The sequence below is a fragment of the Anoplopoma fimbria genome, chromosome 20 (assembly GCF_027596085.1).
Source record: "Anoplopoma fimbria isolate UVic2021 breed Golden Eagle Sablefish chromosome 20, Afim_UVic_2022, whole genome shotgun sequence".
Classification (NCBI taxonomy): Eukaryota; Metazoa; Chordata; class Actinopteri; order Perciformes; family Anoplopomatidae; genus Anoplopoma; species Anoplopoma fimbria.
This window is the reverse complement of record NC_072468.1, coordinates 5977465-5992436: the sequence shown is the minus strand read 5'-3', so window position 1 is coordinate 5992436 and position 14972 is coordinate 5977465. Positions and strand designations below refer to the sequence as shown.

Below are 14972 nucleotides of genomic sequence, written 5' to 3'. Positions count from 1 at the left end.
AAAGTTTGCATTTTTAAAGCTAAACTGTTTATTGGTGGAGTGAGTGTTTTGCTCATCAGTTACATATATTTGCATCAATTGACATGATGACAGTATTTCCTCCTCAGTCATTCAGCAGAGAAATCCCCGTTAATACAGACTTTACATGAAAATATATGAAATTTTGTAAATTTGACATTTGCAAAATATATATAAGTCACAGTACAGTAATCATAGTGCAAGATAAAGCCATGTTTGAAACGGTAAGGAAGATGATACATAGCACCTTGGTTAAAACCAGGATTTCTGGGTCAAGACGACCCTACTGCTAAAACAAAAACGGGGAAACCCAGATGCCTTTTAAATTAAGACGGAATAAACTATCAATCACAACAGCTCTTTCTTTACAGCTGACTTAACGCCTTCTGTTCACTTCATATTAGCCACAAAATCCTCGCCCTTCTTGATAGAAGCCTTCAGCTCGGTCATGGCTTCGGCGACCAGCTTCTCCTCGAAGGCAGTCAGCTTGCCCAGCCCGAGGTTCTTCTCAATGCCGTTCTTCCCCAGCAGAAGAGGTGTGGAGAAGTACTTGCACTCTGTCTCCTCAGATCTGACATACCCACATTCCACCACTCCCTCCTTTCCATTCATGGCGTCTAGGACAGAGAAGGTGAATCGGGCACCAGCATAGGCCATGGACAGGGTAGCAGATCCAGCCCCGGCCTTGGCCTTAACCACCTCCGTGCCAGCCTCCTGGATCCTGCCGGTCAAGGCAGACAACTTGTCAGCGGGGAACTCCACTTTTGGTGTGCACTGGGAAATGAGGGGGATGATGGTCTTCCCGGCGTGACCTCCAATGACCGGTACATTGACACGAGCAGGGTCAAGGCCTTTGAGCTCAGCCACGAAGGCGTTCGCTCTGACAATGTCCAGGGTTGTGACGCCAAAGACTTTGTTGGGGTTGTACACGCCATGCTTCTTCATGACCTCTGATGTAATTGGGATGGTGGAGTTGACGGGGTTGGCGATGACGCAGATCATGGCCTCGGGACAGTAGCGGGCGACGGCATCGGCCAAGGTGGCTACAATGGTGGCGTTGGTGTTGAAGAGATCATCGCGAGTCATGCCGGGTTTCCTGGGCACACCGGCGGGGATGACTACGACGTCGCAGCCCTGCAGAGCGGCAGCCAGCTGGTCGGGGCCCATGTGGCCGGTCACCTGGGCCCTCGTCTCGATGTGGCTGAGGTCTGCAGCCACCCCGGGGGTGTGCGCGATGTCATACAGGGAGAGTTGACTCACCAAGGGGCTATTCTTGAGCAGCAGAGACAGCGGCTGGCCTATTCCGCCTGACGCTCCGAGCACCGCCACCTTGGCGTTGTTCTGGGACGAGGTGGAAAGGCCTCGGGCCAGGCTGACGGTCGGTCTCACGGTACGGGTAAACATGGTTGTTAGTTGCTTCTTTTCTTTACGTCAGTGACAATAAAAAAACACTCGCTGAGACCCCTCTCCTCTGTGACACCAACGTCCTCTAGCTACGAGCCAACAGGAAGACAAGCTACCTGTCATGCGTAGTAGAACACAAGCGGGTTGCGTGATGTCTTTACGTCGAACTACGTCATCGCGTACTCTTTACGTCGTCGTCTTTATCTCAGCTCCTTTTTCGGGAGGAAAACAAAGCCTGTTCATATCGGAGGTCGGTGGATTAGCATAAGGAAAAAGGAAACAAAAAACAGTGTCGTTACACGAATTGTGACCGCACGCCGGGCCGACACCGCAGCGTTTCACGGTACGGTGGCCCATGAGGTCCTGGTGTTGTCTCCGTCGTGAGACATTACTCGCAGTTTGTGTCGCGATGCTAAAGTAAGCTAGCGCCGTCAGATGAACTCCGTCTATTTGCTGGAGTCAGAGCGCTGCCATCAGCCGAGCCTGCGCTAGCCACAACAGGTCTTATTGTTATGATGCCTCTGCCAGTCGAGAGACAACATCTGTTCCGTTTGACTAGTAATACAAGTGACTTTAACAACAAGCTGCTGCCTTTGTATCCACGTTAGCTCAACTAGTTTGCGTAGAGATCGGTAGCTGTGTTCATCACCGCGCTGTCATAAACCAGCTGGGTTGGCACAGATGTACAACAGTTAGCTGACACGGTACGCTTGTTGTAGGCAGAATGGTAACAGAGCAGCCCTTTGTCCCACAGACTGGAGTAACATGTCAGACATAACGCTCATTAGTAGTTTATGCTAATCCGTTTTAACATCTGGGGAGAAGTCCAGCTTGTTTGTCACATAAGATTCCTTTTGTCAAATAGCGTTTACAGAAGAAATGGCTTGATACTGTGTGTTACAATTGTAATTATTTTCACGATAGTGTGACAACAAACAACGCTACATTTTCACCACCTACTCTTTTCCCCCTTAGGCAGTGGCAAGCTTGAAGGTCCATCAGCTCTCCTAATGATACATCACTGTTAAGGCACTTCTGGTAAGTCTCCAATAGACTGTCAGCCTAGTTTGAGGTTGAAATGGCATATAGATTATAGTATCATTTGGTATTTAAAATCCTTAGATTGTTTGCTATTCAGTGACCTACAGTTGAGGGTTAAATGTGATCATAACACAAGCATGATGTATCCAATTCGAGTTTATAGCCTTAACATGCTCACTATAAAACATATTTACAATTGTCCCCTTTCCGCAGTACTCCCTCAGGATGGCTAGTTGTGGGGAGGTAGACCACTCTGTCAGCTCGCTTCCTTCCAGTAAGAAAGGAAACAACAACAGTGGTGGTGGAAGTGGGAACAGTGCCGAATCATCATGCTCTGGCTCCAGTAACTCATCCCCAGCCCTGTCTGTACCAGAGTGTGCCATCTGTCTGCAGAGCTGTGTCCACCCAGTCCAACTGCCATGCCATCACGTCTTCTGTTTCCTGTGTGTGAAGGGAGCATCCTGGCAGAGCAAACGCTGCGCTCTCTGCAGACAAGAAGTACCGGACGACTTCCTGGAAAGGCCTACACTTCTCTCTCCGGAGGAGCTGAAGGCATCGGCGGGAGGTCGGGGTGGGGCAGCAAGTGATCACGCCTGGTACTATGAGGGCCGTAATGGTTGGTGGCAGTATGATGAGCGAACCAGCCGCGAGCTGGAGGACGCTTTTTCCAAGGGCAAGAAAACCGCCGAAATGCTGATTGCTGGGTTTTTGTATGTAGCTGACTTGGAGAACATGGTGCAGTACAGGCGCAATGAGCACGGTCGAAGGCGCAAGATGAAGAGGGACGTTTTGGATATCCCCAAGAAGGGAGTGGCGGGACTGCGTTTGGACACTGAGGGTGTTGCTGGGGCCATTGGGGCAACCGGGCGAGAAAACTCCGCCGATGGGGCTGATACGACAGTAGCAGGTGTACAGCAGCAGGTTACAGGTATCCCCTCTACTGTTATAGCCCCTCCAGCCACTGCCAGACCTCCAACCTCCCTTGGTGGTCAGCTTGGTAGCAGCAGCAGCCCCACTCTGGAGGATACTCTCTCCCAACTGCAAATCAGCCCGAGGCCCACACCTCATGAGCGGTCTGAGGCTGGGGAAGGAGAGGAAGAAGATGAGGAAGAAGAGGCCTCACCCTCTAGGTCCTCTGACCCTCACACCTCTGTGGATGAGTCTGGCTCTGGAGACTGGAGCGATGATGAGGAAGAGGAGGATGAAGAAGAGGAGGGGGGAGACGGAGAGCGTGTGGAGCCCTGGGAGGATCGGCCACGGAGGCAAAGACTGAATCCAGAGGACAGATCCCCTCCTGGTGCAGAGTCCGCCTCTCCTCCTTCTTCATCCAGTAGCAGTGGAAGGTCCAGAATGCCTGATGGCCAGTGCACAGTGACTGAAGTGTGAAGTCATGAAAGATGACATCTTCACCAAATGGCTATGTTTCATTTCATTAATTTATTCCTCACTGTATGCTGTCGTTCACTCTGTCACGGATCGGATGTGGGCGAATTGCTCGGTAAAATAGAATTTAACATAACATACTCCCATGTTTTTAGGTAAACCACCAAATTCTAGCAATCAAATTTGGTGTCTCTATTTTGCTCACAATAATCGAAATGTACCCGAACGGTTTATTTTCATTCTCATCCAATATATAGAGAAGTAGAAGTAATGTTGGGTTTTTACCTTTTTAGTACTGAGTGTTCTATTACCGAGACAGGAGGCACAGCTTGTTAATGGGTCAGATGGATACAGCATGTTGTTGCCGTGACATGTGAACATACTCATCATGGGGTTCAGCTGCCATCAGTCTGCTCACTTTTTGCCATTTGGTTGCAGGCATATCATGTTCTTTTAAAATTTCCCAAAAGTGGAAGTTAAAAGGTAAAAATGACTTGCCACCCTGCTTCTGCCTGTCCTAGATAGTCTCACCCTACTATCCAGAGGGTTTCTGGGAGCCTCAGTCAGGTCTGTGATGTTCGAGGGAGAAAGCATTAATGAGGATGTTACTCCTTTTCAAATGGAACTGTGTCTTTATCATTATCATGAACAGCTGCATTCTAATCATCAACACTTTAACTCTCTCAGCTAACATAGCACTCAGAAATGGGCTTGATGGAGCTCAGTCATCTGACTACTCTTGCAAATAATTTAATCCTCGATAATAACTAGTTCCCAACCTCCACCCTACCTAACTGATTTTTCTTACTTCAGATTTAACTGATTTATCCGTTGACTTTGGGAATTGTGTCATTTCAGAGTAGATTATGGTTTGAAGAAAATATTAAGGTTGTTTATCCAGATAATGAAAGGAAACAGAGAAGTACTTTGCTATTCAGCAATGTGGGTATTTACATTTATCAATGAATGTGCTACAAAATTGTAATTTAAGAGCCCACAGGATTATCTGGCTACCTGCTGATGGTTTTTCTTTGATTTGATTGCTATTGACCTACAGCTTCTAAAATCTGTATTGATTACAAATATTTTAAATAAATGTGCATAATGGAAGTACATATTGAATTAATTTGAACCTTTACCAGCTTAAAATCATTGGCATTTTAATGTGAGGTATCAGTGTTTTCATCTTTAAAGCTGTATTCTAATTGTTCCCTGACTGAAGTATTCTCAATTGGTGTGTTTCTAAAGTTTTGTCGTTTGTGCATGTTTGAAGAGAGAGTTACTTAAACACTACTGTTTGGCAGGATGATGACTGATATTTTTTGTTTGAGTTAATGTTTTTAATTTGTTGTAGTTTTTGTCTCTTATGATTGTAAATCTGTATGATGTCTGAGGCAGTCAGAGAACAAGAACATGGCGTTGCCATTGGCCATCCTGCAGAAGTTATGTCATTTTTATATTTCTTACATGCTTACATCATCAGCTCAGTCTTAGACCTTTCATTCTGAAGAATAAAGTTTATGTAACAGTTTTTGCTTGGCAACTTTTTTTTGTTACATGTTTTGTAATTTAAGAATAAATTGTGTCATTTCATCATCCTAAAATGATACTTTTGTGCTCTTGTCCCTGATTATTGGTATATTCTCTATGGGCTTTTCTTTACCATGTGAAAGGGTACATATCTGTTTGTTTTCTTCATTTAAATATATATTTATTATTAAGTGTTACATAAGTAGAACTATCAATGGGCCTATTGTAAGTCAGTTTTCAACCCTTTTTCTCCACAGCAGTACCTTAAGATATTTTTATAAGGGGGAAAAAAAACATCCTTCCCACTGGAGACGGGGCTAAAATATTCAATAGCTATTCTTCCTATAACAAAGCATCCAAAATAAGACTTTGATTAAGCAGACATGGACATAAAAGACTCAGAATAAGGGAAAGTCATGTGGTTTCCCTAAGTTGCTTTAAGTACATGATCAGAATAGGTGTAACAAGAAAGACACAGTTAGTAATTCAATCATAATGCACACATAGTATGCAGTACAGTCTCTTCATTTCATTGGAGACCATATAAACAAGTGTTGTATTATATATCATAACGAGGCCAACTCTTGATTTTCCCTTGCTCACCTTCTAAGTGTTTGGTATTCTGACCAAAGCAGTGATCAGCACTCCAGCTGGGTGTTTGGCCAAGAAACATGACCTCTGCAGGGGGAACAGGAGATAAAGGACCTGGCATCCTCCAGGGATCTGTCCTGTTCCTGATATTTCAGTCTGTGCAGTTTTGTGCTTTTACAATGTCTCACTTGCAGAATGGGCTAATTTTAAGTGTGAAATAAAAAATGAGCTACAAATTGGTGCTTAACCTTAGAAAATATCAGCATGTATAATTTAACTGTCTTATTTTTCCTTATTACTCAGCATCTTTCTACATGCATAGACAAGAGCCATTGTGCAGAGAAAATCAGCCAAATAATCCACATTAGCTACAGCTACGGTAGAAGAGAGAGAGAGAGAGAGAGAGAGAGAGAGAGAGAGAGAGAGAGAGTGGGGATGATCAAGGCCACAAAGACACACCAACACCAACCTACAAAACTGAAGTAAAGAGGAAAGAAGTGCAGCAGCATCACACTCAATCGTGAACATACAGACAGATGCTGATGCCTCATGCTTGTTTTACCTCATCAGTATCTATCTGTGTGCTGCTGCTATCAGTCTGCTTCAGTTAGGCTCAGCCTGGCCATGATCTAATCATTACCATAATCACATCTACTGGGGACATGGAGTCCATTTGCTTGACTAATGGGGACAGAAGGGATTTTGATTGAGAATGGAGTTCTTTACGTCCTTTTTGTCATGCATACTGAAAATATAAGACGAGAGTACCAATGGAATCATATCAGCACACAGTTGATAAGTCGGTATAACTTCACATGAAGAGATACCAAAACACAATAAATCACAGCTATTAAAGTATGTGACAGTGAGGGATCTCTAAGTATTGAATCAGAGGCAATGCCCACGCTGATTTATTGAAATGATAAAGTTCATAGTCCTTACCAACAAAGAAAAAACCTTTTATCACATATCTCTACATTCCCAGAGTCCACATTCTACACACAGCATTCTGCTTATTACATGAGAAGTGTTGTTACTGGCTTCAGCACATCAAAGAATTAAGTAAATCAATGTCAATGAAGACTCAGTCTGTAGCAGTTCTCCACACAATCTTGACCTGGACTGGGCTTCTTAGCTGATCTGAGAAGCTCTTAGGAGTTCATCTGTGTTTGGACTTGCTGGCCAGAGCCTGCAGGTTAGCCTCCCCGCCCCACACCGTCCCAAAGACATCCTTCTCAGTCCTCAGAGCCTCCGTCAGAGGGAGCTCTCTCCCTGACAACACTACCTTCTTCACAGCCTGGATCACTGGGGCAGCTCCTTTTGTATAGTGACTGAGCCAGTTTTCAGCCTGCTGTAGGAGAATCCCTGCACCCTCCTCTGCCTTTGGGACCTCCAGTACTCCATCTGCCAGTCCGATCTCCAGGCCAAGTTCGGGATCCACTTTTAGAGCTCCACCAAGCAGCCTCAGGGCGTTCTGGCTTCCGACGATGCGGCTCAGTCGAGCGGCCCCGCCCCAGCCAGGGACCAGGCCCATGTGTTTATGGACAAACTGAATCACACTGCCAGGTGCCATTAATCTATGAGACAGAGATGACAGACATAAATCAGAGGATTAGAAGACTTTTGGATGAAAGGTTAGGGTGTAAAAGAGATCCTCAGGTGTATTCTTTTGTTTACCTGAAATCACAGGCAGTGGTGAGTTCTGCACCTCCTCCCAGCGCTCTCCCCTCCACCAGAGCAACAGAGATCAGAGGCAGCCTGCACTGAAGAGACTATTCTGTCAGCATACTGTAGTGCACATTATATAACAGCTTAAGCTCAAACTGGTTGCTGCTGATTTAGTCTGCATTGATATTTACAAGAGCAGTTGAGAGGGAAATCAAAGCCCGATACCTGAGTAGTCTTGTAAGAGCATTCTGCATGAACATACACATCTTCATCCCGTCCTACAAGGCAAAAGCAGAGAGAGAAATGCAGGCAGACAGATTGGCTGCATCAGTATGCAGATAACAACAGCAAAACGATACTTTAAAGCAGTGATTCTCACAGTGGAACTCTGCCAGGGGGTCAGCCAAATAATTTGCTATAAAAGGATTAAATTGTGCTGTATCATTAAAAAGTGCATATCTACTGATGATGACAAAAAAACAAGAACATTGTGTCCATTAATCCCACCCACATAAGCTTTGGACCAATAGCAACTCTGATATGCTTGTGACACATCACATCAATCTGTCCTGAATCAGCCACTTCAGTCGGGTGCAACACACTGTTCCTTCTGCTGCTAAGCTTGAGTCAGTCCACATCGTCAAGTGACATCAAGCCCACACTGGCTACATTGAGGAAATATGAGGACAGTTTTATAGAGTTTGGTTTTATTGAGAACAGCTAAGGTGGACACAAATATGTCACGAATTGTGTGTCGCTAGGTGCTAACGAACAAAACCATGAAGCCAGCCAGGCTAAAGCAACATCTGACTACAGAGCACCTGGAATATAAGGGCAAAAGAAAATGGTATTCACCTGATTTGAATTGAAATGGGGTTCTTTTTTATCATTATAAAAACAGGTTTGAAGTATTTAGATTGAAAAGCATTAGAATACAAATAGTTCCAATGGCATCTAAGAGTACAAATGGTAGGGCGCATACCCTTAATATGTGTTGCAATTATGAGGAGGTCCTTGGAAAATGGTTTCCCTTGTAAGGGGACCCTGGCCCCCAAACGTTTGAGTACCCCTGCTTTAAAGAATGTCTCTGCTTTGCTACCTGTGGGTTAGATATCGCCCGGACAGCATTGAGGTCCGATCCAGAGCAGAAAGTCCCATCAGCACCCCGAACAATGAGGCCTTTACCGTCCATCCAGCTCTCCAGCTGGCTCACCCTCTCCTCCAGCTCCACCATCATACTGCCTGGGAGGAAGGAAAAATAAAACTGGGCTGCAGTGTAATGCGTTTATGTTTGTGATTGTGTACAAATGAAGGCTCTAATCAATCTGAAAATATATACAGTGTTAAATGTACAGTCATCTTACCGGAGAAGGCATTCATGCGGGAGGGGTAGTTGATGGTCAGCACAGCGATGCCAGACTCCTGTTTGAGAAGGTCAATGGAGCCACCAGGAAAGGCCTGCAGCTTCTCTGTGATCTCCTCCTGGTTGAAGCCATGGACGCTGGAGTACACACAACCCCTGCTCTGTCTCTGCAGCAGCCTTTGAGGAACAACATTTAAAAACTTTATTCAAATCTAATCAATCGCAGTTATCAATATACAGATCCAGCCCCTACAGATGGGGATAGAAACACAGGAGCTGTTTGTGGATGATTCATTTAACTGCTACAACAATATACATGTGGCATATTACCAGTAGGTTTTGACAAAATAAAGGTCCTCTGCCTTTACCTTCTATTGCAAATTGCAAATTTGTGATTTTGGGCTATACAAAATTATTTTAATTGAATTGAATTGAGTTCTGTACATGATCAGATGGCATGGTACACATTCACACAAACAAATGAACCATCTAAGTTATGACTCATTTAAGTCATGAGTCAGAACCAGAGAAAGTATTACTGTTATAGCCTGGCATTTCGCAAATCCAAGCACCTTAGAAATGCATTGTGGTTGTTAGTCTCTGTTTATGATTTGTGAACAAATACTGTGGGTTCAACTCAGTAGCCTTGATGTTCTTGTATTTATGACTTTAATTACTGTCACCGTCATGGTGAAAAACAATGCTGGCTAGACTCCCTTACCTGGCCCAGGCTGCACAGTGGCTGCTGCTCCTTAGGAGTTGCCGACTCACTGCACACAGTACCATCCTGCAGCAGCATGGAGACGAAGATACGTGAGATATAAAACACTTACTTTCACTTCCACTGCACATTTTACTATATTAAAAAGGAGTTGGGCTTATATAAGGGGGAACAAGGTTGAAGGACAGGGATCGTTGCCAAGATACTCTGCTGACTGACCAAAAACAGCAGCAGCTATTGATTTTTAGCATGTTAGCATGTACAATGAAATAATCTGAATCAAATGAATCCCTACAAGCTTTGAATGGGACTGTTATAGATTCTTTGTGTTATCGCTGACATTAATGACAGCCCCATTGTGTTCAAGCGTCCCCATAAACCAGGACAGTGAGCCAGCTTGCACAATACCAAGACCCTGGCAGTTAAATATAATTCAAAAATTAACTCTTTTATCAATATTTGTGTAATTCTGTGATGTATATATCCTTTTGTTTCTTACTGTTCACAATGTACTAATTTAAGCAAGTGATGGTGTCACTTAAATGCTATGAAAGGGAATTATTGTAAAGCCACTACAAACAGGTGTTTTGGATTAACTGTGTTGCCTATTTAGGCCTCATAACAATAGACTGTATCTTAACACACAGTTTGTGACATCACGTAATTCCTAGTACATCTCCACCCTGACTCAATTAAACACTGTAATGGACCATAGTTTGGGACGTTTACTCAAGATGCACAAACAAACTAGAGAAGTGCAGAGGCAGAAATAGACTATTTTTCATCAGCAGCCATTTTGACTTCATAGCACAGATGTTACTAATAATACTAATGATGGCTCCGTTCTACTGAGGTCCTAATGAGAGTGACAGTGAGCCAGCAGCCACTAAACAAGGACCCTGATACTCACTAACTTTATGATATACACTTGTCCTTTTCCTGTGGCAAGTCAAAATGTTTTCTGTGAAAAAGGCATATTTAATTAGGAAATGAAAAAAAGTATAACATGTAAACATGTAGCAAAAAAATCAAAGTAGGGAACAGCAGATATATATATAACAATTTAAATATAGAAAGGTTGCTAACGACCAGGAAAAGCTACACTAGATTTATTAGCAACGTAAAGCAGAAAAAGTTTTTCAACAGTTTTACAATTTCATGCTTTGCAGTAACGTTAAACCATTGACTGTTATTTGGAAATTGAATGTGATGCAACGTTTACGTGTCCATTTGATACGTAGCCTGTGCATTCAACGAGGAGCGGAGAAAAATAATACTTGTAATAATACTTTTATATGTCACTACAATAATTACAAACCATTTAGCGTAGCAAAAAAAAAAAACAGGCACCAACCTTGCTAAATGACAATCGTGTTGTGTTACTCTGAAATGTGTCCGTCCGGAAACTGCAGCTCTTCGGAAGTAGACAATGGCAACGCAAAAATGTAGTTCTTTAACGTTACCACAGGGGGGCGGAGTAACACCGTAACGCAGAAAATGTGATGTGGGATTAATATGTATTCTATCAATTCTTGCATAAAGGCAGATTCAATCATTAGTTATGTTATTGTGGTATTGTGCCACATACATTAAACACAACAGTGTACAAGCTATAATGTATTGTCAACATGAACTGCAATCTTATTCATCAGTGGCCAATGCACTGCACAGAGAGATCTGGTCTTTGTCTGTCACTAGTCTGTAAACACAGAATACTGAGGACCTGGCTCCACAGACATGTCCTTATTCAGTAGTATTGAAAGAGGGCTTTAAAATAACACCTATTAGTTATAATACAGCGTTGGCAAAGGCAGCTGACATTTATATTAACATAGCCTATTGTCAACTGAAGTTTTCCTTCTATGTCTGTGTGAAGGTAAAACAGCAAAATAGCAGGTTTTGTTTGATTCAAGCCAATAACCCCTCGTCTTTTCACCAGTGAGCTGATTGAATCTTAAAGGTAATAAATACTTTCAAGTCTAACACTGTGTTGACATTCCTTCAAATAAAAACCTACTACATATATGTGCAATATATTAAATAGTGGGTTTGGAATCATAACAAAATGAGATTAGGATTGGGTTAAGTGACATTTAACATTGGTTTACAATTGTGTTATAGCTTTGCACCTTTGCTGTTAAAAAGAATCCTTTACAGCTGCAACTCATCTTTGAGGAATGATCTTGATCAACTCCTCCTAGAAACATGCTCTGGAATCATATTTCGCCAACTGTGCAAACACAGACAAACATAAAACACCTCTTTTAGCCGTGTTATTGAAATAATTTGTCTGAGTATAACCAAAGAGTGTAAATACTGAGTTTTGTAAAGATTTGTACAATTATATCTGTGTGTAAAGGAGACAGGTGGAACGTGAGATATGAAATAAGTGTAATGCCCAGTGAGTGAGAGTAAGAAGTGAGAACATTGAGACAGTGGGACCAACAGGCATAAACTAACATGAACAAGAAGATGATATAAAGACCAAGAGATGTGCAGGAAAAGAAAGGGAAGTACGCCAAAACAGAGGGATGTTCCTGTGGTCTGAGCCGTGGTTACTGGGAGCATAAATCCTTCACTTTAATCCACACATCCTCTGCCGCTATTCACACCCATGAATATATATGTGAACACTAACAGAGATGATTCCATGTTGAATAGAAAGTCTAAAATTAATTTAACGTGCACTTTTTCTTGTTTTTTCAATATAATTATGTGTTTAGAGACCCTGAAAGTGAAGATGAGATAAGACCGTTTTCTCTTTGTTTCTCTTTCGCTAACTATCAGAAAATGTTGAGACTTTTAGCCAGTTGCAATCCTAGACCCAATGGTGGCCCAGGCAAAGACACTCATGAGGCCCCTCATATGTGGACATGTATGTTTATGGGAACAGTGTATTTATGATAGGTGCAGGTAGCTAACTGACTGTCCTTGTGGTATCCAGCTGCCGTATAGTAGCTAGAAGGTGTCCCAGTTAGTGTCTTTATGGGACTTTAAGGGGGTTCATAGCTATCACTTAAACATCAAAGGAAGCACATTTTAAAACAGAGTCCAACTGTGGATTTACAACATGGGTAGATCGTAAAAACTAACCAATCACAGCAAGCCTGGGTTTTCAGCATGGGGGCCTTAAAGTGACAGACACTCAAACATTGTTTTAGCAGGCAGAGGAAGAAAACAGGTGCTGTAGCAATGGGTAGTATGAAAATAAATAAACATGTTCTTGTAGAACTCCTAAATTAAATGCATGTCACTGTAAAAATGAAGTTTAGCAAAAGTGATTGTGTCTTGTATTGTATTCATATATATTTTTAAGACATAGTGGCAAAATTGTTTGTGAATGATCATATATATATATATATATATATATATATATATATATAATATATATATATATATATATTTGTGCAACCAATTCCATTCATGACTGTTCCACAAACATAAAAGGTTACGGTTTACTGCCTCCAAGACTGTAATAGACTCAAACGTACCTCTCTGTTCTATTTAAAAGTGGGGAAGGAATTCAAAAAGGTCGGTGGGAATCATCCCAGGCAGGCATTCCAGACTCGCTGACTGTCCTTCTTTCTCTGAACAGTACTTTAAAGTACGTCAGCTAGCCTTCAACCTGTCTCTAAATATCACTCTGACAAGTGCAGCACCTAGAAGACATGGTGGCTTAGCAGAATTTGCATACATAGTAGTGTTTAAGTCGCCCACAAGTGTGTGTGTAGGAGATTGTGAATGTGTGGTAGGTGTATGATGGACTGTCTACCTGTTCATACTATTCATATTGTTTTTTAAATGTTCATTACCAAACCAGGGTTGCACGGTGGTGTAGTGGATAGCACTGTCGCCTCACAGCAAGAGGGGCCTAGGTTAAATTCCCAGGCCAGACAACCTTCTGTGTGGAGTTTGCATGTTCTCCCCATGTCAGCGTGGGTTCTCTCCGGGTTCTCCGGCTTCCTCCCACAGTCCAAAGACATGCAACTAAGGTTCATTGAAGACTCTAAATTGCCCGTAGGTGTGAATGTGAGTGTGAGTGGTTGTGGTTGTCTGTCTATATATGTCAGCCCTGCGACAGACTGGCGACCTGTCCAGGGTGTACCCTGCCTTCGCCCATTGACAGCTGAGATCGGCTCCAGCACCCCTGCGACCCTTAACTGGATAAGCAGGTTACGGAAAATGAATGAATGAATGAGTGAATTACCAAACCAGGATCTCACTGTTCCTGTCCACTCCTATTCATTCATTCAAAGTAAGCCCTGCTGTTTTATGATCTGTCCGGATATCGGTGATGCAGCCACAGACTCCAGCTCATAATGGAAGCCTGTCTGAAATTGCAAACTGACTAATGGTCAGGGGGAGAGAGAGAGAGAGAGAGAGAGAGAGAGAGAGAGAGAGTGAGAGAGAGAGAGAGAGAGAGAGAGAGAGAGAGAGATGTGTGAGATGTATGCACATATGCCGTTGCTTGTATGTCTGTGTGTGTTTCAGTGTGTGACTGTGTGTGTACTGTATGTGGCCTCTAAAGTGATGCATCAGTGTACTGATCGATATGCAGCTGTCTGGGGCTCCACAGGAAGTCGGAGAATGCGCTGCAGTCAGCATGGCTCTATACCAACCCACCAAGATAAGAAAACACACACATACACATACACAGATTAGTGCCAGTAAGGGTCTATTTCAGGGCAGGAAGAGGCAGGTTGGCAGGTGCCACAGACTCTCGGGGGCCTGGAGGTTTCCTATGAGAAGTTTAGGGAGGTCAGTGGAGCTGGAGGGCAAAGGGCCACGAGACACTCAAGGGCCAATGGACAATTTTCCACAGGAACTGGGATGTGTAGCAACTCACAATGCATTACCATTAAAACACTAAATGCAACTATTTACTGTAATATGTGTTGTGTATTTGAAACTAAGCCAACACTTTGAAAACATGAGCATAATATGGTGTAATACACCAAAAGGGGTATTTACTTATTTGTTAATAACTTAAAAACCTCAAAACTATACTTAAATAATAAAATATGATACTAATACCAGTTGACATTAGAGGGAAATATTCTGCAAAAATATACCCAATGACCAAATATTACTTTCAAGTCATGTCTGGCTGTGCAATGCAGTGGACATAGTGCTAATGAGGTTCCTTGCAAGTTAATCAAGCTTTACCATTATATTGTTTGTAGTAAAAACAAACAAGGCTATGGACACACAGAAAGCTGCTAGCCAAAATGCAGCTTCGGCAATAATTAACAA

The 14972-nt window shown here is 42.9% G+C and overlaps 3 protein-coding genes across 5 annotated transcripts; 1 reads left to right on the top strand and 2 right to left on the bottom strand.

Annotated features, from left to right (window-relative positions):
- Window positions 1–4: 4 nt before the first annotated feature.
- Window positions 5–1520, bottom strand: mdh2 (malate dehydrogenase 2, NAD (mitochondrial)). The gene has a single exon (XM_054622061.1). The coding sequence runs from the start codon at window positions 1420–1422 to the stop codon at window positions 409–411; it is 1014 nt and encodes a 337-aa protein (XP_054478036.1). The 5' UTR covers window positions 1423–1520; the 3' UTR covers window positions 5–408.
- A 102-nt stretch (window positions 1521–1622) lies between these two features.
- Window positions 1623–5440, top strand: LOC129109911 (E3 ubiquitin-protein ligase rnf146-like). The gene is made up of 3 exons (XM_054622060.1): window positions 1623–1765; window positions 2398–2460; window positions 2677–5440. The coding sequence occupies exon 3, from the start codon at window positions 2689–2691 to the stop codon at window positions 3847–3849; it is 1161 nt and encodes a 386-aa protein (XP_054478035.1). The 5' UTR covers window positions 1623–1765; window positions 2398–2460; window positions 2677–2688; the 3' UTR covers window positions 3850–5440.
- A 1470-nt stretch (window positions 5441–6910) lies between these two features.
- echdc1 (enoyl CoA hydratase domain containing 1) lies at window positions 6911–11128 on the bottom strand. Of its 3 annotated transcripts, XM_054621970.1 has the most exons (8): window positions 11074–11089; window positions 10630–10680; window positions 9720–9785; window positions 9000–9175; window positions 8735–8877; window positions 7861–7913; window positions 7645–7725; window positions 6911–7544 (listed from the first exon to the last, which is right to left on the bottom strand). In XM_054621970.1, exons 3-8 carry the CDS (start codon window positions 9782–9784, stop codon window positions 7127–7129), a joined length of 936 nt encoding a protein of 311 aa, XP_054477945.1. In that variant the 5' UTR covers window position 9785; window positions 10630–10680; window positions 11074–11089; the 3' UTR covers window positions 6911–7126. The 3 variants fall into 3 exon arrangements, with proteins under 3 accessions (XP_054477945.1, XP_054477944.1, XP_054477946.1); XM_054621969.1 differs by lacking the exon at window positions 10630–10680 and having other exon boundaries at window positions 11074–11128; XM_054621971.1 differs by lacking the exons at window positions 10630–10680; window positions 11074–11089 and adding an exon at window positions 10219–10239.
- Between the last annotated feature and the right edge of the window lie 3844 nt (window positions 11129–14972).